Source organism: Dissoconium aciculare (assembly GCF_010015565.1).
Source record: "Dissoconium aciculare CBS 342.82 unplaced genomic scaffold K489scaffold_7, whole genome shotgun sequence".
In the NCBI taxonomy this organism is placed as follows: Eukaryota; Fungi; Ascomycota; class Dothideomycetes; order Mycosphaerellales; family Dissoconiaceae; genus Dissoconium; species Dissoconium aciculare.
This window is the reverse complement of record NW_022984957.1, coordinates 1,567,766-1,592,304: the sequence shown is the minus strand read 5'-3', so window position 1 is coordinate 1,592,304 and position 24,539 is coordinate 1,567,766. Positions and strand designations below refer to the sequence as shown.

At 51.7% G+C, this 24,539-nt stretch overlaps 8 protein-coding genes and 1 non-coding gene across 9 annotated transcripts; 3 read left to right on the top strand and 6 right to left on the bottom strand.

Annotated features, from left to right (window-relative positions):
* Positions 1–31: 31 nt before the first annotated feature.
* On the bottom strand, positions 32–1,981 carry K489DRAFT_395082 (uncharacterized protein; the record flags this gene model as incomplete). Its single annotated transcript, XM_033606825.1, has 1 exon — positions 32–1,981. The coding sequence occupies one exon, from the start codon at positions 1,979–1,981 to the stop codon at positions 32–34; it is 1,950 nt and encodes a 649-aa protein (XP_033459520.1).
* A 3,678-nt stretch (positions 1,982–5,659) lies between these two features.
* Positions 5,660–5,744, bottom strand: K489DRAFT_t33. The gene has a single exon. It is a non-coding gene; the product is annotated as a tRNA-Lys (tRNA).
* A 16-nt stretch (positions 5,745–5,760) lies between these two features.
* Positions 5,761–7,183, bottom strand: K489DRAFT_340225 (uncharacterized protein). Its single transcript, XM_033602258.1, has 4 exons — positions 6,860–7,183; positions 6,234–6,773; positions 6,036–6,171; positions 5,761–5,980 (listed from the first exon to the last, which is right to left on the bottom strand). Exons 1-4 carry the CDS (start codon positions 7,091–7,093, stop codon positions 5,862–5,864), a joined length of 1,029 nt encoding a protein of 342 aa, XP_033459519.1. The 5' UTR covers positions 7,094–7,183; the 3' UTR covers positions 5,761–5,861.
* A 244-nt stretch (positions 7,184–7,427) lies between these two features.
* On the top strand, positions 7,428–7,997 carry K489DRAFT_389305 (uncharacterized protein; the record flags this gene model as incomplete). Its single annotated transcript, XM_033606496.1, has 3 exons — positions 7,428–7,504; positions 7,584–7,831; positions 7,918–7,997. 3 exons carry the CDS (start codon positions 7,428–7,430, stop codon positions 7,995–7,997), a joined length of 405 nt encoding a protein of 134 aa, XP_033459518.1.
* Positions 7,998–10,659: 2,662 nt separating this feature from the next.
* Positions 10,660–12,134, top strand: K489DRAFT_244463 (uncharacterized protein). The gene is made up of 3 exons (XM_033599901.1): positions 10,660–11,014; positions 11,164–11,220; positions 11,278–12,134. Exons 1-3 carry the CDS (start codon positions 10,818–10,820, stop codon positions 12,008–12,010), a joined length of 987 nt encoding a protein of 328 aa, XP_033459517.1. The 5' UTR covers positions 10,660–10,817; the 3' UTR covers positions 12,011–12,134.
* On the bottom strand, positions 12,135–13,968 carry K489DRAFT_244464 (NicO-domain-containing protein). Its single transcript, XM_033599902.1, has one exon. It carries the CDS (start codon positions 13,560–13,562, stop codon positions 12,258–12,260), a length of 1,305 nt encoding a protein of 434 aa, XP_033459516.1. The 5' UTR covers positions 13,563–13,968; the 3' UTR covers positions 12,135–12,257.
* On the bottom strand, positions 13,793–15,290 carry K489DRAFT_358743 (ketoacyl synthase domain-containing protein; the record flags this gene model as incomplete). Its single annotated transcript, XM_033602589.1, has 3 exons — positions 14,466–15,290; positions 14,035–14,403; positions 13,793–13,963 (listed from the first exon to the last, which is right to left on the bottom strand). Exons 1-3 carry the CDS (start codon positions 15,216–15,218, stop codon positions 13,793–13,795), a joined length of 1,293 nt encoding a protein of 430 aa, XP_033459515.1. The 5' UTR covers positions 15,219–15,290.
* Positions 15,291–15,619: 329 nt separating this feature from the next.
* K489DRAFT_381241 (uncharacterized protein) lies at positions 15,620–20,549 on the top strand. The gene has a single exon (XM_033605073.1). The coding sequence runs from the start codon at positions 15,790–15,792 to the stop codon at positions 20,161–20,163; it is 4,374 nt and encodes a 1,457-aa protein (XP_033459514.1). The 5' UTR covers positions 15,620–15,789; the 3' UTR covers positions 20,164–20,549.
* A 124-nt stretch (positions 20,550–20,673) lies between these two features.
* On the bottom strand, positions 20,674–23,256 carry K489DRAFT_320752 (uncharacterized protein; the record flags this gene model as incomplete). Its single annotated transcript, XM_033601486.1, has 1 exon — positions 20,674–23,256. The coding sequence occupies one exon, from the start codon at positions 23,254–23,256 to the stop codon at positions 20,674–20,676; it is 2,583 nt and encodes an 860-aa protein (XP_033459513.1).
* Between the last annotated feature and the right edge of the window lie 1,283 nt (positions 23,257–24,539).

Genomic DNA, 24,539 nt, shown 5'->3' with positions numbered 1-24,539 from the left:
TGTGCACAATGGAATGAAGCCAATGCTTTTGTCACTCTGCTGATTCATGCTTGATTGACGTCGCGGATGCGGCCTTCTTATCAACAGGAGAAGGGCTGAATCCGCTGGGAACACCTCTCGCAGGTCTGCCCATGTCTCCATACGCAGGACCGACCCATGCGCCGAGGAGGCTGCTCCACGAGCAGCCGCCAGCTAAGATCCGTTGGATCAGTTTGTATGATTGGAGGTCTGCGTAGGGTAGTCCGGTCTTCGGATCTTTGAACTTTGCTGGCCAGCTTGTCAGGGCACATCTAGTCTTCGTGGGCGCCGGTGGTAGTAGTTGCTCTGCGCCACGCTTGCGCATCTTGGCGGTGAGATAGCGAAGCTCCTCAGACGTAAATTCCGGGTATGCGATTGGAGCTAGTGTCGAAGCAAGAGGTGTTGGGCCCACAAAAGTTTCTTTGCCCGCCTTTGCTGTGGAGCGTCGGATTGTTGTTATGGGATTTTCCAAGTGAGAGAATTGCTCTAGGATGAGTAGTGACCGCTGTGCCTGCTCCTCTATCACTGGTTCAGATGGTACAGTAGGCATTGATGGATTCGAATTTCTAGCTGAGTTGTGCTGCGGATCGGGCGGTGGACCTGTCTCATCAAATGAACCGGTCGACCAGTGGATTGCGTCGCCATGCAGGATCGGAAAGCTTGGGGTATAAAGCTGAGGCGGAGCAGCCAGCGACTGTGAAGATGAGTCCTCGATCTTGGTTGGAAGCGACTCTGACCCTGATTGCTGAGACGCATACGCATGTACTCCGTCCAGTAGCGTCTGCGGTTGTTGCTTGTCCAAATCACTGGAGTGCGCGTCCGCAGCCAAGGGTGCAACGTTCTCTTTTTTCAAATCAGTCGATTCCACAGGCGTAGGCTCCGCCTGTATCTGGGTCGGCACTACAGCCGAAAAATCATCTGTTGCTGATGCGGACGCGGTAATCGTATTAACATGCGGGATAACACCTTCACCGGCAACAGGGGCTGTAGCAGGTGTAGTTTCTGTTGGAGCTGGAGTTTCCGTGATATCAACCATCATCGCATCGTCGGTATTGTGGGCGTGTTCGCCTTCAAGCTTATCAGGCGTCTCGTCTATACCCTGTTGGTGTCCATGCATGCGCCCGATTTTGATCTGGTCACCCGCCCACAGTACGCTTCCACTCCAAAATTTGTGGATCGGTCCCTCTATTCCTCGTTTCCTCTTTGCCGCCAACTGTTCGTCTCTTATGCGCTGCCTCTCAGCCTCTTCGCGCTCCCAACGGCCGAATTCACGAGCAGTCTCTTTCTCCACCCTCATAGCTTTGGCCATACGCTCCTCCTTCGTCAGGTCTACACGCCTCTTCAACTGCTCGCGCTCCTGAGATTTCTGGGACTGCGTCTTTTGCTTCTCGGACCGTGCTGCGGACTCCTTCAGACTTGCATTCGTCATTTCCCGATTGTGCACGGCAGACGCTCGGCTAGACTGCCTCGTGGGTCCATCGAAATCCGCGGGAAGCCAGCCAGCTCGATCAGCCTTCTTCTTCGGTCTTGCCGATGCTCCATCTTCGGTCTTTGCATCATCCGCGAGTTTCACTCGTTTGTTACTCCTTTGCCAAGCTGGAATGCGCATTCGAGCAGCCTGCATGCGCTTTATCTTCTTAGCCTCAGCTCGTTCGGCACGCTTCAACTCTTTCTCCCCGTCCAAATCGTCTTGATCGCCATCCTTTGGTGGGCCGCCGTCCCCCTCATCGCTGGACGAGTCCATAGCCTCATCATCGTCACCCTGGTCCGAGCCTTCGTAATCGCCGACATCCTCCTCATCTTCAGCTAGCAATTCGTTTTGAAGTTCCTCGTCGTCAAGATTCTGCCGGAGCGTCGCATAAAGATTGCCAGCCGTCGAGCGTTTGGCTCGTGTGGCGATCAAGCCAGTGGTGCTGAGATCATCGCGCTCAGACTCAGAGTCTGATCGTTCATCGTTCGACATATTAATTCGCCAGGCAGTGGAGCTCAATTTAAAAACTCTGGTATTGGATAGACATGCGGCAGAGATGGGACAGTGATGCTGCCGGTGAGCGCATCGAGCAGGCTGTTTGGCGAAGAATTGAACGATGAATTGGCGGACGCGCAGTGGAGACGCGCATGATCGTACTTTTCCAGCTTGACCAAAATGACATACCCCAGTTCTTATCTGATGGGCGGAGCTGCGGCCCGAATCGCATCTCGTGCCGCTCACTCCCAAATGCGCCTGCAGGTACAGCTTGGAGATCAAATCATTTGGGATTCAAGAGCCATGTGCTTCTTCCGAGATCAACACAGCCACACAATAATCACGTGGAATGATAACTACACGTGCGAGCAGCAACGGTGGTTGTCGTGCGGCTGCTCAAATTGCTCAGAGCCGCTGCCGCATCATTGCTTCGATCCTTCAGCATCATCGCTCGTCAATTTGTGGCTACGCTGATTGAACGAACAGGCGATGCAACGAGTATTCCACCGCGACCATGCTACAGTGGGGTCTATTGTGCCCACTACTAATGACGACGCATTGTTTGATGAATGTGATGGACGACTACAATGGCAGTCTCCAAACGGAAACGCAGTATACGCACACCTTCGGGGATTGGACTCCGTGGCTTGCTGGTGGTCTCGGCGTGCCAATGTCTCTGCCTCATGGCTCTTCAATGCCGTCATGGATGAGCATATCTTCCATCGTCACACAGGTTTGCTTTGCTTATCTCCCCAGGGAATTCTAGACCAACCTCCCAAGTCGGTACTGACAGCCACGCGACATGTCTATTCGCCTAACGCTTGGCGTCGCATGGGACCAAGGTCTTGGCACAAGCCATTTCCGGTGCTCTGATCGGACAGACATCCCCGGACAAACATCGAGACCATCGGGCCAAATCGACGTACGAAGGGAGAAAAGAAGAGCGGAAAGCGAATTCCGAATGATACACGATATTGGAAACACGGGTTGTGGTTCGAGCTCGTCGACATTTCAAAAGTAGGTTCAGTGGACATCATTAATGTACTTTAAATTGACAATACATAGTGCGATCCATCCATCCATCGAACGTATAGTACAGGATTATTAGTATTTGGCGGCAAATGCGCTACCCCACAATACAAAACGCCGTAGATCCGGCCAAAAGGCAGCCCTCGGGCTTTCTGGCAATTCCCGAGTCTTTGCAATCTAGTACCACATCTCTACATATTGATACAAATCATGCGTGCATGATTGTGGACTCCTCGTTGCTTATTTGGTGGCTTATGCACCAGTTATCTCGAATGGCTTCAGAGACTGGAATTGAATCCCGGTCCGTGCTCGTCGATATTGTTGCTCGCGGGAAAGCAAGCTGCTCTGTGCTTTGATGATGGAGAAAGCCGAGATGCCCGCGGAATTGCCTGATACTATGGTGTCCTCGTAATTGTGTGATGAGAATCGTGGCATGCCAGCGAAATGCCGATGGTATATGCTGCCGGGGGAGTGTCAAATGTATGACGTATTCGCTTTGTGACGACCATTGTGTGTGCTTGAGTCATCATGTTGAGTCGCTTGTGCTTTGAAGTGGTTGATGTGTAATGCGCTTGCACTTAACAAGTAGGCGCTTGTAGATTGTCTCGTCTGACATGATTATGTTGTGCTGGCGAGGCGCAATAGGCAGGGTTGTGGCGAGCAAGTTGATGTCGATCGATGAAGTGGTGGAGGAGTTGCTGCTCCGTCGGCTTAAGGGCTTGTAGAACTGCATGTTGGCTGTTGGTTGGGAGAGATCTTCTGAAATACGACGAGTTCCACTGCGATTTGAATGATTTCGACGGGATACGTAGAACGCTTGTGATGTTTCTGAAAATCTGACGGAATGGACAGGACTGTGACTTAAGTATACTCGCAGATGAGCAGCAGAGTGCTAAGACACCGACGTATGTATAGACGGGACCACGAGTGGGAATAGGGCACTAAAAACCCCAAGACCTGGAGGATTGCTCGGACAGTGGCTTATCGCCGAGCAGCAAGAACGCCATAGCGCCATGGCGCATCTCGATTCCCATGTCTCGTGCATGACCATCTGGAGTTATCGGCATCGAATTGCGCTATCGCAGCCGGGTGACAGCAGGCAGCCTGGGTTGATTTGGTTCATCGAGCGGGAGTCCGGCAACGCCGGATTCAGCGAATAGCCTCTCACAGGGTCATATTTGTGCTCCATACTTCATACGCGTCACCAGCTTTCTCCGCACAGCGGTTTCATTTCGCCGGGGATGTGCCCCATTGTGATGGCTTTCTTGACATTGGTGTCGATGTTAGTCACTCGTCCGTCAACCGTGGTCTTCCAATATCTTAGGACCGTGCAAATTGGAACCATCGTTCTATCCAGCGCGAGAGCTATTATCATCACCTGAACAACCTCCGTGCTCTATGATTAGGTCCTGCTGATCGTGTGCGCAGGCACGGCAGGGATCTATTCGCTTGTGCGACCGTGCTACCGCCGAGCTTACGAAGAGGATGCATAATCGCCCATATCATGCATACTATGTCCGTTCTCAACACGAGGAGCAAAGCAGATGGGACTGCATATAGTCCGAAACACGAGAGGAATCAACTTGTCAACAGCGCGGCCTGCTTCACGGCCTTTCAAGAATGGCAGTGGAACGTCATGGCTGTTGTATACGCATTGCATAATTCATGTTTGGATGTTTCAGCCTGAGCGTGAATTGCAGCCACGCTACAGGTCTTGTCGTATAGCCATGGCTCGAGCTTGCGCGTGCTATGAAATAAATCGCTTCCAATCTGATACTGTGTGTTTGCGGGTGACGAGGGCCAGGGTGGAAATGGATGTCTCTGACTACCAACAGGGTGCAGTAAGACGGTGTGATGACACACTAGCCATGGATGCTGCGAACCTTCTGCTCCTGCTTTGCGAAGTTTTGAAGTATGACGAAGTCAAATTATATCTGCCCAGGTACCCAGGTGTTAATCCAAAGTGTCAATGAACCACAGCGGTTCCAGCGGGTCCATCCCCTGCCCCAGTGTGTTTGAATATGTCATCTGAGAATGAATGTTGTTCACTGCTAGGCCAACGCAACATACCTAGGTAACCAGCGTGCACAACATAATCGGCGTGCACATCATAACCACCCTGTCGAAAGCCTTCACTCTCCATGGGCATCAATCAGCGTACAAACATATCATGAACCATGCGGGTTCGCAGTCGATCACTGATCAAGTGCAAAACGCGACCGTCGCCGTTATTTCATCATCGGATCGACCAGCTGGAGCTCTCAACTTTTTGCCCCCGGCGGATCGGTCGGATTATCTCCGACTTGCACACAATTTACAGCGACGGCGAGTCGGCACTTGGCTGCCAATATCAACCATGAAGGTGCTCAAAGTTGTCGTCTGTGCCCAGATGATCTCCTGGTCGTTAATTATTGTAGATGTCTCGCAGTAAATCCTTTGTGTCGTTGTAACGAATCCACACGCGCAGGACGAACGCTTGCGATCGTCTCAGGTTTCTCCCTGGGAAATAAAGCTTTGCAATGGCTGCACGTCGCGCAAAAGATGGCTCACGCCCAGAATTGAGGGCGGAGACATGGGAAATGCAAAAAGAAATTGGATCGAACCTTGGCCTTGGTATGCACGCTGTTGCATGGCATTTATAGGAAGAGCCGAAGGCGGGGCTCGAACCCGCGACCTTGAGGTTGTCTCTTATGATAAGAGCCACACGCTCTACCGATTGAGCTACCCCGGCGTCTGAGATTGATGAGGAGGAGAATCCAGCTCGCTACATATAGCTCCTCAGTGGAGCCTCGTCTTTCGCATTGTCCCGTTCATCAGCGTAATCGTTAATCTAGGAACATGATGTCTGCTATTGGTGCTCTATTCGCAGTATCTTAAGCGGACAAGCAGTCGCGTAGAACAGCGATGACTGTTCACGCATCATTTTGGCGGGAAACTGCAGATCGGTGATCCTGAAGTTGTTCGACTCTGGAAGTGATTTGTGTCAGAAGGAGGTCGACTGGTGAAAATTCTTTGCACTCACGACAAGCAGATGTGAAGGTGTTGAAGGTGTCCCAATTTCGTACTGCTCCGGCAATGAGGACTTGGATGTCTGGTTTCATCTGGAACAGCATGCGCAGCGTTGCTACCAGCGCAGAGATGGCTTGCTTCTCATATGTCTGAGGCGTTTGATTGTCAGCAAAGTCGATCACAAAAAAAGAGATGCAATGTTGCTCCTCACAATATCAGCCCCTATCACCAAGTCATATGGCCAGGAAGCAAAATCCTCCTCGACCCAACTGCCAACAATGCCTCTGCCCCACCGAAATACACTAGACTGGAAATAGCTCTCGTCATGCAGTTCATTTAGGAACGCATTCTCCTTGAGCGCCTCTACCACACCCTCGTCACCATCAGTTGATGTGATATGTCTTGCTCCGAGGTGTTTGGCACAAAGCAGGGAGAGGAAGCCCGTTCCCGCTCCCAGTTCAAGGATGTTTTTATCTTTGACCAAGGATCGTCCCTCCTCTGTCAGAAGATAAGATCCGAGGTGTAGTGCAGCTTCCCAAGTCCTAAAGCCTGTGGTATTCGACCCAGATATCAAGTAACGTCGCTCCAATAGAGTGATTGTCGGCTCATCGTTAGACTCAGATTGACTTGACTCGCTTTCTCTGAGGCAAGTGAAGGTAACATACGTTTTCTGCTGTACAGCAGCGCTCTCGGTTGGAAGGTTTGAAGCTATCAATGTAGACAATCGTGTCATGAGGTCATCCGAGATGTCCTAGACAGCGTGGAGAGTATCAGATGTCGATGAGTTTCGAACACAAGTAATGAGTACCTTGGACTTGTCAGCACTTTGCAACATACATCTTCTTCCGGATCGCGAATCGAGCGTTCGATCTTCGTGACCAAGGGCTTAAGCACTCGGAACTGGTATCGCTCGGGGGGTAGTCTCGAGATTTGGTCAGTGTCGAACAGCTGCTCATATAGCCAACGCTGCACATCCTCTTCTTTCAGTAGGAGTGGGTCTGGCCATGCCAAAAAGTCAGGCTCGAGGCACTGCAAATATTGTCTCCGGAAGACGGCAAGACCGGCGTCCATCTTGGCTAGATTGATGCGAGATACACCCTTTGATGACAGTATGTACTACATCTAAATGATCAAATATCGATCACAGCTGTTAAGGTTGTGAACGCCCCTTGAGTGCTGCAAGCCATGGAGCCCTAACGATGTTGAAAGCCGTCCAGGCGCGGGCATAGAATTTGTTGAAGTATTAGGATTTATTGCCTCAGGCAATACATCTGCCAAGGCTCAGACCAGCCCACCAACGGAAAATCCGCATTGCTCCACACTACGAATCAAGGACACACGAATACAGCCGGCGAGCGCTTCATTATTGCTTCACAATCGACCATCGACAGACAAACCACCCATCATGTCGGACGCCCAGGTCACCTTGCGCACGCGCAAGTTCATTCGCAACCCTCTCCTCGGCCGCAAGCAGATGGTCGTGTGCGTATCGCCCTCCAATTCGACCGACTCGATGATATGTTATCGGAAAGAGCAGGCGCTGATATTCATAATACTTTAGTGATGTTCTTCACCCTTCCCGCGCCAATGTCTCCAAGGATGAGCTCCGCGAGAAGCTCGGTGAGCTCTACAAGACATCGAAGGACCAGGTGTCCGTCTTCGGTTTCCGCACTCAATTCGGTGGTGGCAAGAGCACAGGTTTCGCGCTCCTCTACGACTCGCCAGAGGCCATGAAGAAATTCGAGCCTCACTACCGATTGGTTCGATACGGACAGGCAACCAAGATTGAGAAGGCCAGCAGACAGCAACGTACGTCATACCGAGATGCCATGTTGAAAATATTGGATCTACACAGGAGACTATGGACGAGGATCATCGCTGACAGTGTTGCGCAGGCAAGCAAAGGAAGAACCGTGCAAAGGAGTCGCGTGGTACGGCGAAGACGAAGGGTGGAAAGGCCAAGAAGGAGAAATAGAGAACTCGCTCATGCTGCGGTATGGGATGACGGCGTTTCGTTTGCCTTCTACATGGTGCTCTCTACTTTCGACTTGCATGATCTGCTGCGAAGGGCGCACCAGCTTGGCGTTGATGATGCTTACAGTGTAGTTACATGAAGGGGGAATGAAAAAAACTTTCTATCATCACTCAGCTATGGCAATACAGTACATGACGCCAGCAACCCCCAGCGGCCTCCACGGGCATATGGCTATGAATCGGACAAATCCACGGAAATCATCGAGCCCGGAACAGATCTTATACGCCCGCTCTTCACACGAATGTCACGATTGGCGTGGTGCCCCTCACCCTCGCTATTTAATTTTAGCACGTCTGCACAACCGCCATGGATTTTGTTTCTCAGTTCTTGTTCCTTCATCTGTCATCGCTCGGTTGACACGGGCTCCGCCATTAGCCTTGACCTACGCGGAAGGGCAAACGGTACCTCCCTCGTCTTCCATGTTTGCTCTACGGTCCGGAAGGCGAAATGCAGATATCTGACAAAGGTACAATGAAGTAAGAGGTGGAACTCGGAATACCATCGGAACATACTAGTCACCTCGGACTCCGCGACTCGCGGAATAGGCCCATTAGTTAGGTCAGCAGGTTGCATCTCACAATTCCAAAGCGTCTGAGCTCTTCCATCGCAGGTCTTTTAGAACATGAAGGTATACGGCACTGCTCTGGACGCTGCTGAACCTGGCAAAACGGCATGGGGTATTATATCTGCATTAGGCCCACGTGCCTGTGACATCGTTACGTCGGAGACCTGCTGCTTAATGTTCACAGCGATTATTAGTGTAAGTGATGGACATATCGATTTCACGTGCGAGGAACCGCCGGAAAGCCGTCGTCGGTGCTATGACGAGACTTTCGTCGCCTTTGTTGCCTTGATTGCCGGATGCAATAATGCATTGGTCCCACTGACATGGCACCCGAGGGACATTCAGCGACCACAGTACATAAGTCCTGTTATTGCTGATCAAAGGGACGGTATATTTGACAACATTTCGGTACGCGTGAAATTTTCACAGTCGTCAAGGGCTCCTGCTGTCTTATGACGAGGAGGGAAGGCGACACGTGGTGGACGCGTAGCATATATCTGGATTACCCTTCGCTCAGTAGTAGCCTTCCAGGAACAAGCGTAGCGCGTGCATCGTCGTGGGCCATTATTATAGAGCACTCACGTTCCGTAGAGAATCGAAGCAGTGGATACTTTCAACGTGCTAGCGAACTGCTCGCAGTGCTCCAAGTGATCAGACATTCAAAGATTTGTCTCCAACACGTGCCGGCTGATTATTTGACTCGGGGTGCGTCTGATGCAAGCGGTGCGGACTTTGAAGGTTGGGTCCCATCCGAACATTCCAAGCTTGGCCGCGACTTTCGTCCAGCCTAACATCATTACTCAAGTGCTCCACTTGTGCACACTTGCTCCGCATTTGCATATGTTCATGGAATATCCCTGTTTCCAATGACCACAACTATAGGTACACTGACGATCTCAGCAGCAACCATAATGGAGACGCATTACTTTGCCAGGCACCACCACCTACCGCCGTAATGAGACCAGTAGACTCACGCCAGTGAAATTCACTCTCCATGCTCCCTCTTGCCGATATCGGTAGTGATGGACACCCCCGGCCTCGGCATTTTGGTTGTGGGAGGCGTTGAGCGATCGCGGAGCATCGTTCTCTACTCAGCACCGATGTACATAATGATGTCTGACAGGACTGTTGGAGTGGTTGTTCGATGTTGGCAAAATATACGGCGGACACGTACATGCAGCACTGCAGCCACGGGAGGGTGCCGTTGGGACACTGATGGTGGGTCCACTACGAGTTGCGGTCAAAAGTCGCTAGTATCCAGTCACGACAGCACGATTCTGTCTGCAGCCATGGCATTAGCAAATCAATCTGCGCAATGACAAGATGCAGCGGTCTCTGCGCCTCTTCAATTACATCCATGGCACTCTACAATTTCCCGATTGCGCCATGTTTCCGCCAGCACGCCGAGGAGCACGCCTTTGCACCGCATTCTCTCGATCGATGATGACCGATTGTCAGACAGTGCGCGAGAGGATGTATGTGTGTGCAATAAAACCTGTCCTGCCACGCGTCGACACCGACGATGTATACGCTCATTGCTGCACTTTCGCTCAGAATACTTGATCAACAAAGACCTCCTGATATTTGATCCAACTCTCTTGCCAAATATCCGAGCACACAAATCATTCGATATTGTAAATCCACTATAAGATTTGCCGATACTGATCGTCCGCGTTTGCACTATTTCGGCTCCGTCAGGCCGCCAACCTTATCGTCTTATCAACGACCGGAACAAGCCAGATACGGACACGCATTGGGTCGGCATAACCTTTCGGACGCAAGCCTGCAACAAGCCAGACCCTTGAATATCGCCGACTCTCGGGACGTTTCTGTATGTATCATAGCATTAGAAGACGCCAGAGGAGTTGAATTATGCATTTGAGCGACGTACTGCACATGAATTGAACTTCTTCCTCAACATTGCCATTGTCTTTATCCCCGAGAATTGAGCATCAATTGGCCGCCGCTGGACTTCACGTCTTGATCGAAGCTGATAATCATAGACAGCAGGCCGACGCCGCATTGGACAATCACAAACTTGTATGGGCTTCGGATATTGTTGAACATCGCTCAAGCATTCGATCTTTCTAGCTGCTTACGATCGAGTCGTCAAATTTGAAAACATCAGAGGCGTCTTCACAAGTCTCGACTCACAAACAATACCCACCACATCGCTAAACCGATCGCCACTCACGATGACTCAGCGACCTCAATTCTCACGTTCGAGTTCGTATGGACGCAAAGTTGTTCGACATAGTCATCATTCCTCAACAACTTCCATGAAGCTACAGAGTCCAACGAAAAGTACACACCATAGCGGCGCTAGGCGTGACGATCAGCGGAATTCTCATGAGAGCGATGATGACTCAGGGGCCGGTTTTCTTCAATTCTGGTGAGTGTCAAACTTGACTTGACGAACCTCCCTGGCGTGTCAGTCTGGCAAAACAGCTTGAGACGACGTTCTTGCTGCAGATGGACTTCTCTGGCTTACAAGGGGTATCAACACGCTACTGAAACGCCTTCTAACGACATTCATGACAGTGCCACATGTGAGAAGCAAATCGTGTCGCCAGGTCAGGCCTTATATTGCTCCGAGAGGTATGTGAACGAAATTGTCCCGGCGTATTAAGATGTCCCATTGACAGAACATCAAAGCTGTCGGAAACGCGACAATGTGCTGGACGAATACCTATCTTCACCAATGCCATCTCCATTACTATCACCATCGTCACCACTACACGAAATACCGCACTACCCGCACTTCGACATTGTCCCACAACGCTCTCCAACGGTCCTGAAACCATTGTCATTTTCTTTCGCCGGCTTATCAATGGCAGACCAAGGCTCACGTCAGGATCATGATCGTGACCATCGATACAACCCTCGCCAACTCTACGAGACGGCAAGATCAATGACATATCTCCCAAGCGATCATGTCTCATATCAGTCGACTGGACAGCGCCGCAACCAAGGGACGCGCGCCTCAGCCGATAGCTACATTCCGTCGCTCTCGCACACGCCGGGTTCATCTTACGGCACACTCAATTCAAGCTCATCATACCAGCTGCCACAGAGCTCTCGATTTCCCCAACGTGCAATGTCCTTCGCTGCTACCTCTGCGGAAATTGGCCTGTCGCAGCCGAGAACAACTTCGGCACTTTCGGAAGCAGCGGCGTCGGCACACATGTTACGTGATGCTAGCATGAAGAGCAGCGTCAGTACTTTGACATCATTCCGGTTCGTCGAGGCGGATAAGTCATCCTCAGGTGCGAGCATACGGAGCCCGGACGGAGATGAACCCGGGCCACCGACGGAGTTCGCTCACGTTAGCAGCTCGCTCCGCAGATTGTACTCTGCAAAACAGCCGTTAAAGTCGCCTCGCTCATGAGCGCTGGACTTGACGAGCGACCGCCTCTGTGAATCATGTTATTTTGTCGGCGAACTCTTGGGATGTTGTGGCATATGGATGCGGCTTTGCATTTTCGGAAACTAGGCATTGAAGCGGCACAGTGGGGACCTTTTTGGCGTACGGACTTCAAAAGTTGATTGAGTTGATCGGTCATGTTTCAAGGCATTGGAGATTGCATGGGGCCAACAGATGATGCAATGCTATGCGTGTTGTACATCTTGTCTGTCTAAGGTGCTGTCCGGGCTTCACGAACGATTTCATCTGCACCGAGTGCATTTTCGCCGACGCTCGGTAGCTTGCCCGATGCATTCTTTTCCACTGGCTTGCCAGATCCCTCGAGATCTCCCTCGATAATATCGACTTGCTCCACTTCGCCGTGCTCATTAAGCCCTTCGTGATCGTAGCCACTGGCCGCCAGTCGAGCCCGATCAATCCGTCGTCGCCAAGGCTTATACAGCACCATCGACAATCCACCAAAGACCAGAAAGGACCCGCAAATGGCACCACCGATGATATCATAGTTGTCTCCGGCTATGCCAACTCCCTCCCAGAAAGGACCGTCCAAGTCCGGACGAATGTTCAGGATCATACTCAGGAGCTGGAGCACGCCAATGACCAAAGCCACGCTGACGGTGACTGCGGTCAACACACATTGGTAGTAAAGCACCGCGATATTGTCCTTCGCTAGGCGAGCTGAGGTGTACAGACTCATCATGGCGGCGCCGTCAACGGTATCGAGTAGACACATTCCAGCCGTGAATAGAATAGGAAAGATCAGAATAAGCCAGAGTGAGGTGCCCTGTGCTGCCTCGATGGACGCGATGCCAAGCAAGGCGATCTCTGAAGAAGTGTCGAAGCCCAAGCCGAACAGGACGCCGACTGGGTACATTTTCCAAGGTCGGTCCACCAATTTGAAGACTCGCTTCATCAGCAGTGACATGCATCCTACCCCCTCAAATGACATGTTAGGCAACTCCTGGCCGCTCGGGGTCGCGATCGCCCGACGCAGCTGCTGTACCAGCCGAAAGAGAATGTACACATTCATACATCCGAGAATAATCAGGACACCAGAAGATACGGAACTTCCGATGATGCTCCCGACATTCTGAAACGATTCGAAGCGATCCTGGATTGCTGCTGAACTTGCCGCAACAACAATGCTTGTGATGATGACAATGGTTGAGTGTCCGAGGGAAAAGAAGGTGCCAACTGTAACAGGCTGCTGACCAGAAGCCAACAATCGCCGCGTGACGAGGTCAATGATGGTGATGTGATCAGCGTCAAGGGCATGCCGCAAGCCGAGCGTGTAGGCGAGGACGGCCGTAGAGACGAGTGCAGGATGAAAGCTAAGGACGACGCCGACAGATGTCCAGACAAGGGCTTGAACGATCAGCAAGAGGGCTGTAATCGCTATTGCAGGAGCCGGTAGTCGTCGGATCCAGGGTATTGTCGAATGCAGGCTGTGAGCCTTTTGTTTGAGCGCATGGTACCTCGTGCGGGTTGATGGCAATTCTGTGCCCTGAAACTCCATGTCTGCGGATCGATTCGTGTATACCCAAGCGAAGATCGCAGTCTGCGACGAAAAGATACGCTATTTCATATTCTCAAGCGCAACGAAGTTCGTATTTTATTCAGCGGATCATTGCCCCGAGTCAGTGAACATTTTGAAATTGACTTTGCAGCTTGCCAATACTGTCAATGCGGGGCTCACATCCCGCGCATTGGCATTGATAAGGATGCAGCTTATCTTCAGCGATTGAGTCAATTGTATTTCGAAATGCAAAGGCTGGCATTGGTGCCGCCGAAACCGAAGCTATTCGTAAGCGCATTTTGAACGGTGTGTGACTGTGATGTCTTTGCGACATAGTTGCAGTTGAAATCTTCTGCAGGGTCACCCGGCGTCTCAAGGTTGAGGGTTGGTGGCATAATGTTCTGCTCGCACCTGCATTAGCTGCTGTTGCCAGGAATGCACGGTCAATTTGAGACATGAGTGTGCTACATACGTGCTTAACTGCCAGGATGGTGAAAATTGCTTCGACGGCGCCGGCGGCGCCGAGCATGTGCCCGATGGCTCCCTTCGAACTGCTCATATTAATTCCAGAAGCAGATTGTCTGCCATTCTCACCCAGAAGCAGAGTCTTGATCGCATTGTTCTCTGCTGCATCTCCCAATTTGGTCGAGGTCGCATGAGCATTAACGTAGTCGACTTCCGCCGGTCTGATAGAGGCATGCCTCAGTGCGTGTCTCATGGATAAAAATGCACCGTGGCCGTCTGCCCGCGGCGCTGTCATATGATGGGCATCAGCAGACAGTCCGTAGCCTTTGATCTCTGCATAGATGTTCGCGCCACGAGACTTTGCGTGTTCTAACTCCTGTTTTCAGAATGTGTCAGTGCATTGAAGGAGCATGTACTGAATCACGACGTTGAGTTTACCTCCAGAATCACAACGCCAGCGCCCTCTCCGATAACAAAACCAGCCCTTTGGCGATCGAATGGGCGTGATGCCGCTGCCGGATTGTCGTTCCAATCAGTAGCGAGACTTCGAGCCCTGGCAAAACCGGCGATTGCCAGAGGATGGATGCATGATTCGGCACCGCCAGCGACCATAACTTTTGCATCGCCAAAGGCTATTAGTCTAGAGGCATCCCCAATGGCGTGCAGGCCTGTCGTACAGGCCGTAGTCGCAGCATGATTTGGGCCCTTGAAGCCGTACCTAATAGAGATGTGTCCGGCAGCAAGATTGATCAACAGTCTTGGAACGAATAATGGCGAGACTTTACGATAGCCAGCTTCGTGAAACGCAATCGATGTGTTGTAGGCCTCATCGAGATTGCCCACTCCTGAACCAATCGTGACACCAGTGGCTTCGAGGTCTTCTTGTTTCGTCGGATGCCAACCAGCGTCGGTCAAGGCTTCTTGGGCCGCAGCAATGGCGTATTGAGCAAACAAGGCCATCTGGCGCTCCTCGCTGGCGGGTAACCAGTCTCTCGCCTGCCATGCTCCATCGTTTTTCGCACCTTGCGGTACGAGTGCAGCAACTCTGCTGGGCAAAACATCGAATTGCGCGCCTCTCGTCGAGGTCGACACTAGACCAGATTCAGAATTTATGAGACGAGCCCATGTTTGCTTGATACCGGCTGCAAGAGGTGTGATGGCACCCAGTCCAGTCACGACAACTCTGTGCATCACTCTCCAATCGAGGAGAATCAAAGTTTTGATGGATACGATCGTATTGTCCTATTGACCTAACTGATGTGATCAAGTTGTTTGTCCAGCCACTGGTCACGCATGGCGAACTTGCGAGCGTGCGGTAGATCCCGGCATATGTATTCAAGCGCCCCAGTGGCGCCCCGACCATGCATTTACTCCTGGGCACGTATTAATTAATTATTTCCTATATACGAGAGCTCAAGCTCATCGCGGAACCATTTCTTTCTGTACACTGCAGTATTATTATTGAGAATTGCCCCCCGGACGTGGTGCCTGGGAGTGCTGAAAGTTTGTCACGTGACATGACCGTAGTCGCGCGTGCTCTGATGATGTCGCGCGTGAGGGACGTGTCGCGGGCCTTCCATTCCAATGTTCCATCAATACCAAATTCCTTAGGACATCGCCCAGCGCATCACGATATTCAAGAGCATCGCCAACATCTCGCGTCGCAATATTTGCCACTATCAGACTGCTCACCTCTTCAAATCTCTGTGCCACGATCCAGTGGCTTACACTTCACTGCTCAGTCCACTCATATACTGTCACAATGCCGCGACGAAAGCGCGCGGCCAGTCCTGCGCCAGTCGAAGATGTCGAAGAGGAAATCGAGGAGCTGGATGCCGATGTCGAGGGCGATTTGAGAGCATCTAAGAGATTGCGCTTCAATGAACCATTGACATGGCGCGCTGGCAAGGCGATTCCAGTCAGCGAGCTCTTGCGCCGATTACGGACATTGTACGAAGAGCTCCAACCGATGGAGCAATTGGACGAGGAGGAGCAAGATGCGAGGCGCTCACTTGCTCCTAAGGCGCAAGAGTTGGCCAGCTCAATGCTTCTAGGACACAAGGACAAAGGCATTCGCGCGTTTGCTATGCTCGGCATCGTCGAAATGTTCCGGATATTGGCCCCACATGCGCCCTACACAACTTCACAATTGAAGGAGATCTTCGGTCTTTTTGTCACATCGATAATCCCTGCACTCGCGACGCCGAGCGATCCTTACAATGCGCAACATCACAGCATCCTCGAATCGCTCGGGACCTGGCAGAGTATTGTCCTCATATCTGACATTCCAGGTTCTGAGCAACTTATAACTGATCTGTTCTCAAATTGCTTCGACGTGGTCTCAGGAACAATTCGCGGCAGTGGTACTGATCAGGTCAGCAAAAATGTCGAATTTCATATGAGCCAGATGTTGAGCACGCTTGTCGAGGAGTCTGGAACCCTACCATCCCCAGTGGTCGAGGTTATACTGGCACAATTTTTGAGAGCAGACCTGAGCGCCTTAGCTAGCAGCTCGAAGAAGGGAGAGCAGGCTCCGGCACCCCGGGAGCTTTCGTCGGCATACACCATGGCGCAATACACGTGCAATACTTGCGCAGACAAGATGGCGCGTTACATCGGCCATTATTTCAATGCTGTCTTGATCGACGCATCTGAGACATCTACCACCACTAAATCCAACAAGACAAAGCCGAAGCGAAGAAACCATGAAGACAGTGATGATGAGGATGACGCTGGTCTGCTCACGCCGCCTTCCGAGGAAGACTTGCAAGAAGCTGAAAAAGCGCATCGGCTTCTACGAGAATTATGGCGTTCATGCCCTGACGTCATCCGCAACGTAGTTCCTCAAGTTGAGGCGCAGGTCACTGGCGAGAATGTCAATTTACGAGTAATGGCGGTCCAAACAATCGGTGATATGGTTGCTGGCATCGGTGCCGCTGGTTGGCCGCCCTCAGTACAATTGGATCCGTCTGCACATCCGTCACAGAGCAGTCAGGAGTATTCTCCTCCTCCGCAGGATCTTGGCATCTTGCTAACACCCAATGCGCCACACGCATTCGCATCCGTATATCCCTCAGCGTATCAAGGTTTCATGGACCGACATCGTGACAAAGCCGCAGCTGTCAGAAGTGTCTGGGTGGCGGAAGCTGGACAGATAGTTCTGACTTCTGGCGGAGGCAAAGGTCTTGAAACGGAGCAAGAATCCAGCCTGTTGCGACACATTTCCGACATGCTTGTCGACCATGACGAAAAGGTCCGCCTCTCTGCTGTGCAAAGCATCGCACGGTTCAATTTCCCCCTGATAGTCCAGAAGCTAGGGAGCAACGGCGGCGTCATGGACGTGGGTTCCATCCTTGCAAATCTAGCCGATCGTGCTGTCGACCCCAAGTCACTCGTACACACAAGCGCACTTGAGCTTCTTGGGCGCATTTGGGGTGTGGCATCCGGAGCCATCGCTGAAGGGAACACTGTCGTGCGCAAGATTCTTGGCGGGATTCCTTCTCACATCTTGGAAGCAAGGTATAAAAACATTGGTAGCATTAACGTTACAGTACCACAAGTCTTGAACGAGTCCTTACTTCCTGTGGGATTTCCGCCCCTCAAGGCGAAGGCCAGCACGAGTGGTATCCAACGCGTGGACGGTGAGGAGAGCGCCATGCATCCGGATCGCATCAGAGTTGAACGATTGCTGGTGCTGCTACGAGACCTTGGCGAACGAGCACAGAAAGTTTTCTTCCAACTCCAGATTCAATCGGTTTCACGGGCTGCTTATGTGGACAAGATCCTAGAGCATTCAGAAATTTCGAACAAGGCTCGTGAGGGTGACAGCGCGGAATCCGCAAAACAAATCTCAAAGCTGATTGATGCTCTGGTGCGGGATCTTCCAGATCCAAAATCCGCCGCCGAACAGCTTGGGAAGTTTTTCAACTACCACGATCGACGCAATTTTGCGTTAGTCCGATTTTGCTATTCGGCCGAGAGTGACTACAAAAGAGTAGTGAATGCTCTAAAGGAACTTAGGAAACGACTGGAACAAGCACCGAGTGACGTTTCAGCTACCAGCGATACGGTCATTTCCTTCTTGCGCTCGGCATCTCTCCTGGTATACAACAAGAGTCATGTACCAGCAATCATGGAATTTGCTCGTACTGACCAACAGGGCCTTGGTCAAGCTGCGAACGAAATATTGAAGGAAATTGCGACGCGCAGCCCAACTGTCTTCAAAGCGCACGTCAAAGAGCTTTGCGAGACTCTCAAACAACAGGCGCCGACAGCCACAACTCCAAACGACCCCAGCGCAGTCGATTCTTTGAAAGCCTGCGCCGGATTTTCCCGCCGCTTTCCCAAAGAGATGCTCAGTGACCGCGATTTCTACAAAGCTATGGCCAAGATGGCAATGCACGGCGTGCCGTCAGCTGCTGCTAAGCACGCTGTCACGGTCATTGTGACTTCGGCAGACAAAAAGGATATGTATGTCAAGGACATCATGCAATATTGCATGAAAGGCTTCCAACTTGGCGCTGAGAGCTACACGTCGAGATTGGCTGCCATGAGTCAATTGCGATTGCTGGCAAACGCGGAAACAGAACGCTTCGACGAAGCGATCACTCAGATCGTAGCTGATAAGGTCCTCGCTCAGTCGCCCACTGCCGCTGACGAGACCGACCCCGAGTGGGATGACACTGTCAGCGACGATCTCGCTGCTAGAATATTGGCTTTGAGACTGCTCGTCAATGGCTTCCGAGGCAAAGCGATACGGGCAGAGACAGAGAAGCTGAGCACGTCTTTGGAGGATGCCTCGGTTCCAATCTTCAAGTTACTCAATACCCTGATAGAGCAGGCTGGCGAGCTCTCACAAGAATCGGGGGGCTCAACTCCCGCTCACTATAAAGCACGACTGCGACTAGCTGCAGCAAAGCTCATCCTCAAGCTTTGTTGTATCCGATCGTGCGATGCACTTTTCCTCCCCGCTGACTTCAATCGCCTTATCAAGATTGCTCAAGATCCTGTCGAACAAGTACGGACAGGTTTCAATGGCACTCTCAAGAAGTACCTGGGTCAAGGCAAACTACGTGCGCGATTCTATGGGCTTGTGTTCATTTATGCATTCGAGCCGATAAAGAGCGTCAAGGAGAATACCGCCACCTGGATAAGAGCTCGCGCCGCCGCTTACGCTCAACGACAGGAAGGCATTCTCGAAGGTGTCTTCCCACGCTTCTTAAGTCTTCTCGCACATCACGATGACTTCGGAACAGAAACAGACGATCTAGTTGATTCCGTCGAATACATCATGTTCTACCTGAAAAATGTGGCAACCGAAACAAATCTCCCACACATCTACAAGTTTGCGCAAGCGATGAAGGCCATGGGTATCCAGGACCGGATCGACCCAAACAAGAGTGAGAACCTATACGTACTTTCGGATCTTAGCGAAGCGATCATCCGCCAGTATCAGGAGATCCGTGGGTGGTCACTCCCTGTATTGCCAGGTAAACCAGCTTTGCCACAGGGTCTGTTCTCGCGTATACACAGCACAGCCATGGCCCAGGAAATTTCCGAGAAACGCTTCTTGCCTGAAGACATGATTGACAGACTGGAAGACCTCGTGAAATCTAGTGTCAAGTCAAAGAAGCGAAAAGCTGAGGGTGTTTCGACTCAGTCTGTGAAGAAGCCTAGACAATCGCTTTCCACCAGCCACAAGCCGACCTCGACGCGAAGAACGCCAAAATCGACAAAAACGCCCAAGCCAAAGAAGACGTCCCGAGATTCAGTCCCAGATTCAGAGAGACGGAAGAGCTCTCGTTCTAACCGAGCACGCAATTATGCCGAGAACGACGATAGCGAGGACGACGAGGAAATGGAGCAGTGGCAAGCCACAAGCGACGCTGAGTCGGCGGCTCCCGAAGATGCAGAGGACGCCGAGGACGCCGAGGAACGCGAATCCTCCACGCCACCGACGAGCCAACCAGCACCGCCGGCCAGGTCAGCTGAAAGGACAAGGTCCAAGGCAACAGCCACGCCTGCTTCGCGCGCCACTCGTGGGCGCTCATTGCGACAGCAGAAGCAATCCACCACGAATGCTGTGGATAGTGATAGCGATGGGCTTTCCAACCCACCAAGCGATATGGAGGACTGATCTTGATTTTTGTCCCGGCGTTGCTGGCGGCTGGGCCCTCCTGTTTTGCATTAAAGCGTAGTTTCTGAGAGTTGTGTTTGGCTTGTGATTTCGTGAGCGACGGCGTTGGGAATTCACCAGCTAAGTGAGCTCGTATGGTGAGATTGAAGGGCGTATTGACCATCAATACGTCAACTTCTATCATAGAGCCACACAATGCCAAAGTCATATGAAGAGAGGGAATCTTTGTAAATTTGGCACATGTTGTATGATAGCTTAGCAGGCGACTTTATTTCCTCGGAATGGCATGAAGCCTTGACAAGACGAGAAGACCAGTAGGCCAGTTTCATTCGCATATCATCGCGATATACAAGCTCGTTTAGTGACGGCATAATATACAATCGTAAAGTACCAGACCTTGGCCTGCGCATCTCCGCCCGTGACGCTCTTCATGCCTCCTGGGTATCGCCAGTCACAAAACGAATGAAGAATTATGATGTTCATGCACGCTGCTTCTCTGGTCGCTTCATCTCAAACGACAGATTGCACTTCCCTCGGACCAAGCACTGCGGCGCGAACCTGTAGTACGGCCGTGAGTTCCAGAACGAATTCCTGCAACACAACAATGTTCGTGAGGACGTGGTTGAGGCTAGCTGAGCGCACGCCGCTGTCCTTGTGCTCAGGGTCTGGCAACCCGTTGACCGGCAACGAGACCGTCTGCATGAGCACATCCGTCGTCGATGGGTTGTCCGGCGGCGGTGGACGGAATACAGAGCGGGGACCTGGAGAGCGGCTGGATCCGCGACTCTCATCACGGCGTCGTGCAGAGATCCCCGCTGGATGAGGGGATGTGGCTCGACTGTTCGGCTCGAGGCTCTCTCGACCTCGGGCCCGACTCGAACTTCGGCTTGACGACAGAAATTGCCCTGGGACCTCAAGGAAGCTGCCCTGGACGGGACTGTTCATTAACGACGGCGGCTCACTTGCTAAGATGTCGAGGTTGGAGGCTTGCAGCATCGTCTTGCGTACTGCTATTAATTGGTCTAGGTTCTTGATTCTCTCCCGCACACTTTCAAGCTCGGTGGCCAGCTGCTCTAAGATCCGGAACAAGGCGGGTGAGGATTGGTCGGTCCAGGCGGGTCGATGACTTGCACGCTTGAGGGAGAGCCAAGCGTTTTCTTCTTCACTATCGAGGAAGGATTGCCAAGGCCGGGTCGCACTGGTGGTCTCCTCGCTGACCGAATAAAGCGAGGGAGAAATCGCCGCCCAGCCATCGAGACGTATCTCTATACAAAGCGCCATTGAAATGAATGCTTGAGTCAATGCCAGATTGACGTCAACAGAGTTGGTAAAAAAAGTTCTGAGAGTGCTACTCATGCTTTTGAAAAGGCTGTCGTCGCTGTCCAGCAGGTACTCGCCTATATATGCTTGTGTATCGATGAAGCTGTTTTCAAGTGTTGCGTTCGTCGCGTGAGATGCCACTTGAGCCTCAATGTTGTGCCGCGCATCCTCGCACAATCCTACGTATGTGGTTTCGAGACCAAATTGAGGGTGCAAGGAAGTCGCCAGCAGCGAATAATGTTCAAGTTCGACCTCCAAGGCACCGATGGACCTGCTCGGGTCTGATGACTTGATGTTCTGAATCTTCAGCAAGGTTCCCAGCGCGTACTTTCTTTGTCGAGAGATTAATGTTGATGTGAGTTTGAGTGCGGAAAATGATGTCTGGCTGTTTTTGGAGCAAATACTGTTGACAATCAAGTCAAAAAGATTGAAGAGTATCGGTTCAACGCCATCGTTCGGCGCTTTGGGCGGATTAAGTGTCATCAGACTCTTCCGCCGTGTCAACGTAGCTTGTGAAGGAGGTTTTAATGAATTGAGATTCGAAATGCTTGCAGAGAGGTCAGCGCTCTTGCCTTCCGGGATTGCGAGGAGATAAGTGAGAATCATGTGAACGAGATCGGGGTATTCGAGGGATTCCAGAGCAGCTTGGAGATATGTGAGTACCGCCACAGAGCTACCGCCGTCGGTATCACTCGATTGCAGTAATGAAGGGTAAAGTAGCTGTTGCAAAAATAAAATCTGGAAGTGATCTAGCAAGGTCTGCTTGACGTCAGAACTACGAGAGTGGTCCAAGATGTCTTGCCAAAATGCCAAATATGACAGAAATGTCGCCATGTGGGCTTTGTGTCGCTCAGAGAAAGCCGACTCTGCTGTAGCACGCGTGTGTGTGGTCGTGTAGTCGCTCATGGCTAGTACTGCGGGCAGTGTAGCGTCAGGGTGGAGAATACTGAGCTCCCGGCTCAATTGACTATACAGAGCTCCCAGACCTGATGCCATCAAAGTAGGCAGATCACTCTGCACAATCCAGGCCTCCAACTCCTTGGAGCGACCTGTAGCTTCGAAGATATAAAGTAATCCTGTCCGGGCAAAATCGCCAATTCTACCCTCGTGGTGAACTCTATCGATCAGCAAATAACACAACGGGAAATCGTCCTTTTGCGTTACTCCAACAAAGTTGTTCTTCTCTTTCAAGACCAACTCTTCAAGCTCTTGTTTGACGCTAGATTGAAACCAGACCGGCAGAATCTCAGGCTGCAAGCGGATTTTCGCCGATATGGTGAACAATAATTCCAATATTGCGGTCTCTGTGTCCATGCCAATGAGCACGCTACCACTGTCCACTACTCTTCTTATCAGGCGCATGAGGCTTTTGGCGAATGGCGCGCTGGACACGAAATCCTCCTCTTCACTGTCGATAAGGGCGGCGAACGTGGCGATAGCGCTGCGGATAACAGGCTCATATTGACTCGCTGTCGCTGCGCGCGCAATTACAGCATAAAGCTGGCTGGTGCTTGCGAACTGAATGCATGAATGTGGGACGGGTGCGCGGGTCTCGTCACGCAGGAAAGAAGCTATCCTCTCCAGACACGAATGCAGCTCACTGAGTAGTGGTGCTTCATTTGAAGGGTCTCTTGGTCGGTTGATCAACTGCAACACTGTGTTGTAGACTTTTCGAAATTTGACGAGGCGAGCTTGTGGATCATTGGCGGGTGGTCGCGGGGCAGTCTTGCGCGATGTTTGCGAGGTACCTATCAGTCGTGATAACCAGTCCATTGTTGCCGCTCTGCTGTTGGGGATGACATGGGTCCAAGAGGTGTCGCGACTCGAAAAATACCTTGAACGCGTTCCAAGGGTGTCCGAGGCTATGCATGAAGCCCGCGAATTATCACCCCAGGGCTCAGACCCTCCAGGGATCTCTGGTCTGCTTGGGGTCTGCAGGTGGGTGGACCGCGACGATATTTGGCTTGATCCACTAGGCCGCAACGAGCGTTCTCTCGGACCTCATCACCCGAAATTTGTACGCACGCGGTGCCACGCACGATGTGCCCCGGCCGACATCGATGTTACGCCAGGGAACATCTCCGAGCTTAATCCACCGCGACATGCAATCCAGCTTTCGCCCGTACTAGAGGAGGCTGGCTCTCCGCACTTTTGACGTTGCCTTGTGATTAGCATCCATATCCGCAGGTACTGTACATATCTCACCGGTGTGTCTGGCGCAACGAGCACAGGGACATATGCCGCCAGTAACTGGTGGACCGATTGTAAGCGTGCCTTCTTACTATATCGATCAGCATTGATCTCAATTACGGTAGGATGTCACTTGATGAAATATCTTATCACTCTTCATTATCAAAGTTTATGTGTGCCGGTGAAGAGAAAGACGTCGTACGACGTGATTGAGCCCATGATGCTGGATCAAGCGCTGGATCGTGTCAAAGACGGAAGGTCGATGCGCCTAATGAAAAGGCTGAGTACAATGTGTGCTGGTTCGCGACTCAATAAAAAATACAAGACGATATGCCTTGCACAAATAGTGGCATGGATGCCTGCATGTCGTAGACATCAGAATTCGGGATGTACTCCGAATGTACCTAGGTATTGTATATGCTATCACACTGATAATCTGAGTACTTCGATCAGTGACCAACCGATTTATTCGGACGCAACAGAGCGCCCCGTCTTGGAAAAGGCAACGCTCGTCGGACAGAATCATGTGCTCAACAGCAAGGTGAGTGGGTGAGCCGCCGAGAACTTTCATTCGCGCTGCTGCTGCTGCTGCAACCGTAGACAGGTTTTGCGGCTTCGTCGCATCGCTTCCTGGCGCAAAGAATGTTCGGTATCTGCCAGCGAATTTTGAAGCTAACTGCGATTGCTGGAGCCCCTTCGCCAACACTCTGACACGTCAAACATGCTTGAGCATGTACTTGAGCAGCTATTCGCGAAGACCAATGTACTGCCGCTTGCCCAACGCAACAGACGTGGCGGTCACCGTAATAACGACACCACACCTTCTGAACAATTCGAGCATCTTCCACCAGAATCTGAGAACAGGT

Coding starts and splice junctions, on each gene's coding strand:
- K489DRAFT_381241 (XM_033605073.1), top strand. CDS start 15,790: ATGCCGCGACGAAAGCGCGCGGCCAGTCCTGCGCCAGTCGAAGATGTC.
- K489DRAFT_244463 (XM_033599901.1), top strand. CDS start 10,818: ATGACTCAGCGACCTCAATTCTCACGTTCGAGTTCGTATGGACGCAAA. Junction 11,015..11,163: donor GCCGGTTTTCTTCAATTCTG/GTGAGTGTCAAA, acceptor CATTCATGACAG/TGCCACATGTGAGAAGCAAA. Junction 11,221..11,277: donor GCCTTATATTGCTCCGAGAG/GTATGTGAACGA, acceptor AGAACATCAAAG/CTGTCGGAAACGCGACAATG.
- K489DRAFT_244464 (XM_033599902.1), bottom strand. CDS start 13,562: ATGGAGTTTCAGGGCACAGAATTGCCATCAACCCGCACGAGGTACCAT.
- K489DRAFT_340225 (XM_033602258.1), bottom strand. CDS start 7,093: ATGGACGCCGGTCTTGCCGTCTTCCGGAGACAATATTTGCAGTGCCTC. Junction 6,774..6,859: donor TTCGCGATCCGGAAGAAGAT/GTATGTTGCAAA, acceptor CACGCTGTCTAG/GACATCTCGGATGACCTCAT. Junction 5,981..6,035: donor CACCTTCACATCTGCTTGTC/GTGAGTGCAAAG, acceptor AATCACTTCCAG/AGTCGAACAACTTCAGGATC.